The sequence below is a fragment of the Glycine max genome, chromosome 2 (genome assembly GCF_000004515.6).
Source record: "Glycine max cultivar Williams 82 chromosome 2, Glycine_max_v4.0, whole genome shotgun sequence".
In the NCBI taxonomy this organism is placed as follows: Eukaryota; Viridiplantae; Streptophyta; class Magnoliopsida; order Fabales; family Fabaceae; genus Glycine; species Glycine max.
The window spans coordinates 41,542,621-41,546,585 of NC_016089.4; the positions used below are offsets into that span (position 1 = coordinate 41,542,621).

At 44.8% G+C, this 3,965-nt stretch overlaps 1 protein-coding gene across 1 annotated transcript; it reads right to left on the bottom strand.

Moving 5' to 3' along the window:
• Window positions 1–389: 389 nt before the first annotated feature.
• Window positions 390–3,763, bottom strand: LOC100807836 (transport inhibitor response 1-like protein). Its single transcript, XM_003519145.5, has 3 exons — window positions 2,736–3,763; window positions 2,090–2,600; window positions 390–1,977 (listed from the first exon to the last, which is right to left on the bottom strand). Exons 1-3 carry the CDS (start codon window positions 3,353–3,355, stop codon window positions 1,216–1,218), a joined length of 1,893 nt encoding a protein of 630 aa, XP_003519193.1. The 5' UTR covers window positions 3,356–3,763; the 3' UTR covers window positions 390–1,215.
• Between the last annotated feature and the right edge of the window lie 202 nt (window positions 3,764–3,965).

The following is a 3,965-nucleotide window of genomic DNA, read 5'->3' on the forward strand; positions in this document are numbered from 1 at the left end:
CCCCTCAACCTGTTCAAGCCATATAAGTTTATTTTATACAAACATATACATCACCCTCATATAATAATATCTAAGGAAATTATTCATTTCAGTCCCTCCACATAAACTAATAGGCATGTCAATTAAGAAGGCTTGTCTGAGGTAACTAAGCAATGGAAAGAGCCCTTCACCAAGATCTGAAGAAGATGAGGACCATCAAACAATCCCTCACCCCATTTCTTTTTTCCTTTTCTGTTAAAGGGGATGGATCCTCACGGCGTGTAAATGGAACCCCACGAGAACAAAGGGGGGTCCTGCAACGTGTACTTGAATAACACTTCCCACACATAATTAATAGGTCTCACTGTCGATCATTCCACATTCAGAAAACGAGAGATATAGACACAATATGGTCCATATGCATATTCAGGCATTTATTAACCATCTCACAATAAATTCAACAGTCAGGTCCTACAGCAACACATCCGTGGACCGTGAACATTAAAAAAAGAAAGGAAAAAAAAAACATTTGAAATTAGGGAGACAGAGATAGGTTTATATCACAGTCTGGGGTTTGGATTCTGGGCAAGCCAAAGCTTCAACTAATTATGGTTTGAATCCAAAATAAACAGATTAAGTTCCTTGCAAAGTGAATACACATTTGTTGCTTCTCTACTGGTAAGGTATGATGGATAAGTTAGAGAACATCACCTCTCCAAAACCTTCTGATTTGATCCTTCTGAATCTGCTCTCAACGTACATCTATTTGACCAAGGAAATGAAATAAGGCTTATTAACCAATCCTCAGCAGCTTCAGCAATATCTACTTCCCCCTCCTTGGGCAGTTTTCCGATATGATATAAATGAATATAAAAGAAAAATAAAATACATAAACTTAAACTTTGACGATACAACAACATTGAATTCTGCAGGACTTCATTTTCTGAACCTCCCCCTACCCCCTTCCTATTATTCTATTCCCTCTTTCAATCCTTAATCCTCTAACATAAAAAGGGCATATGGAGAAATTTTCCCAACCTCCCTCCCCAATAGCAGCTTTGTGGCCTGCCATCACTGCAGCCCACACCAAGAACAGGAGTTGGAAGCTTAACTTTGTTTGCCATGGACAGCAGAGAAATCTTCTGGCAGGTTTATGTAAAATCCCCTGCTCCATATGTTTCATCGACCAGTCATCGTTGAAAAGAGCTAAAATCTTCTTGAATTAAAAAGAAAAATCTATTGCAAGATGGTAACAAATCTTGGAGCATCATCCCGTGGCCCATCAAGAGACCGATACATGTATAATGTCTCAACTTCATCACCCGCATTCTCCTCACTGTTGTTGTTAATTACTTCAAAAACCAGGTTAGGCAATACTCGTGCAACCTCTTGGCAAGCTTGGAGCGTCAATTTACAAGTCGACATCCAGAGGAATCTCATGTTGTAATAATGATGCAAACCGGATCTCAGAGCTCCATCCCCAAAAGGACTATCCCTGATTTCAAGCTTTTGCAAATTAGGGCATCCTTTAAGCACATATTTAAGGCCAACATCAGTGTCCCCAGCAAAGGCAACTGACAACGTCCTAACCAATTTCCCATACGTCCCAATGTACTCAAAAGCACGATCAGTCAGCAAGCCAGACACAGCCAGCCGAGTGAGCTTCTTGCAATTCATAACAATAGCACCAAAACCCTCATCCATGGGTTCCTGAGTCACAGGATCCGGCCTATACCGCCCAATTATACATAGACGAAACACCACAAGATCCGGGCAGTTCTTTGACATAGCCACCACAGCCGCATTAGTCATCCTCTGGCAGAGAAACAAAATCGATTCCAACTTCCTACAACCCTGAGAAATCGCTTCAAACCCCACCTCAGAAACAGGCCCATCAGTCTCCTCCCTCGCGTCCATAGGAAAAACCCGAAGCTCGCGCAAGTCCTTGCAAGTTGCAGCCACCGCCTGAAGCCCCTCATCACGTATCGAATCAAGTACCTGCACACCAAAATCCAAACACCAATAAGCTCCAAATCTAAAATCAAATTCAAATTCAAATCCAAATTTCTCAACAATGCAGCCACACAAGTCACAATGCTACAACACATACCCAGAATATCTGCAGCTTATGGCAGTGGCAAATAACCGACTTCAGCTGATCCGTGTTAATGTCAGCATAGCTCAAATTCAACGACGTCAGATTTGCGCAGACTGGATAAATCGCGGGAAGGTAATCTGCCCAAATCTCTCTGAATCCAGACAGGCAAACCAGGGATCTGCAAGCCTCAAATGCGGCCGCGTAATCCGGCTCCTGGTCCCCGACCACCCCAGCCTCAGTAGCACTGAAAGAACCCGTTCCAAGATGAGTAAGCTGCGGAGCTCGAAGCAGCAGACGATATAGCTGAGCCATGGAGACGAATTGGTTCAATCGAAGCTTCTTCAAGCGAGGCGACCTAGCCACCAAACCCTCCAAAGCCTCAAAATTAATAGGAACCTCAACACAATCAAACACAAGAGACTCCATATTGGTTTGAGTCTCGGGAAAACACGAAATCCAATCCACCTCCTCATCGTCCTCAACCTCCACCACAGATTCCACAAGCTCAAGCACCCTCAGCAATCTAATTCACCACACAACACAACAATGCTCAAAATTAGAAATCAATCAGTTAAGCCTCTATTCGATTAAACTTCTAAAAAAGTAATACATATTGAGTTAAAATCAATGATTAACTTTTTTACGATGGGATCTAAACCTGCACTTGGAGGCGACGGCGGCGAGGCCGGGAGTTCCGAAGCCCTCGCAGCAAACGAGGACGAGTTCGCGGAAACCGGCGAAGGAGTCCGCGATTAGGGCGAGGTCGGCGTCGGTGACTAACATGCGCTTGAGGTGGAGCTTCTCGAGCCAGGGGTAGGCCTGGGCCAAAGCAGAGGCCCACGGGCCGAAGTGGGCCCCCCAATCGGGAGGCATCAGATCGAAGTCGGCGAAGCGGGGTTTCCCTTTGACGGTGACGGACATGACGCGCGTGAAGCGGGCGGTGGCGCGAGTGGGAGAGAGCGCGTAGCAGTTGCCGATGAAGAGCTCGGATCGGGTGAGGGCCTCCGCACGGTACCAGGAGCGGCAAACCAATGAGGCGGCGTTGCGGTCGCGGCGAGAGGGGAGGAAGTGGAGCACGTTCTCAAGGACGTTCTCGAGGACCTGGTCCGGGAACGGAGCCTGAGGCTCGGAGGGGCCCGAACCAGGAAACGGGCCGCAGGTTCGGGTCTTGCTGTTGGAGGATTCGGTGATTTCGGCACACGCCAGATCCAGCAAGGGGGAGGATCGGTGGTCGTCCTCGGAGTTTGTCGAAGGATGGCTCTCTGACTTGTCTCTCATTTGTTGGATTCGGTCGATGATGTTTTTGTTTTTGTTCTGGAGACTCAAAAAAAAGAATGGAAATGGAGATGGGAGAAGAAGACGAGAATGGAGGAGAGAGAGTGGGGATTTCAATTTTTTAAAAACAAAACAGAGGCCAGGGAGTGACAACAGTAACCTCAGCTTTTAGCATTGGGATTCTTCTTTATTCCCTCTCTCTTTCATCACAAATATCCAAATCAAATGCCTCTCTCACTGTCTCTCTCTGCATCATTATTTGAGAGATTTTATTTTCACTACCCTTTCCTTTTACAAGCTTTTCTACTTTTTTTCTTTTTCATGGCTCTCTTCTACGAATATGTACTAGTTTTTCTTTTAATATAAAATCGATATCGTGCTCTTAATTCTCAGCGTTAAAAAACGAAAATCATAATTGCATATGCTCAAAATGCTTTACACCAACTCAGATTTTGAACAAACTCATACTCAAACTTAGTCTTTGCAACTCACATTATATAATTATAGACCGCGGAACTACTTTTAGAATTGACTGGACCACCACTTTCAAGGATTATCATCAATTTGCTTTGCGTTAGTCAAGTTTAACATATTTGCTAGACTAGTCATCACT

Bases quoted from the DNA above. Each gene is read 5' to 3' on its own strand.
- LOC100807836 (XM_003519145.5), bottom strand. From the start codon at position 3,355: ATGAGAGACAAGTCAGAGAGCCATCCTTCGACAAACTCCGAGGACGAC. The intron at 2,601-2,735 runs GTTTAGATCCCA...GTGGTGAATTAG, and splicing joins GCCGTCGCCTCCAAGTGCAG to ATTGCTGAGGGTGCTTGAGC. The intron at 1,978-2,089 runs GTATGTGTTGTA...TTTGGTGTGCAG, and splicing joins ATAAGCTGCAGATATTCTGG to GTACTTGATTCGATACGTGA.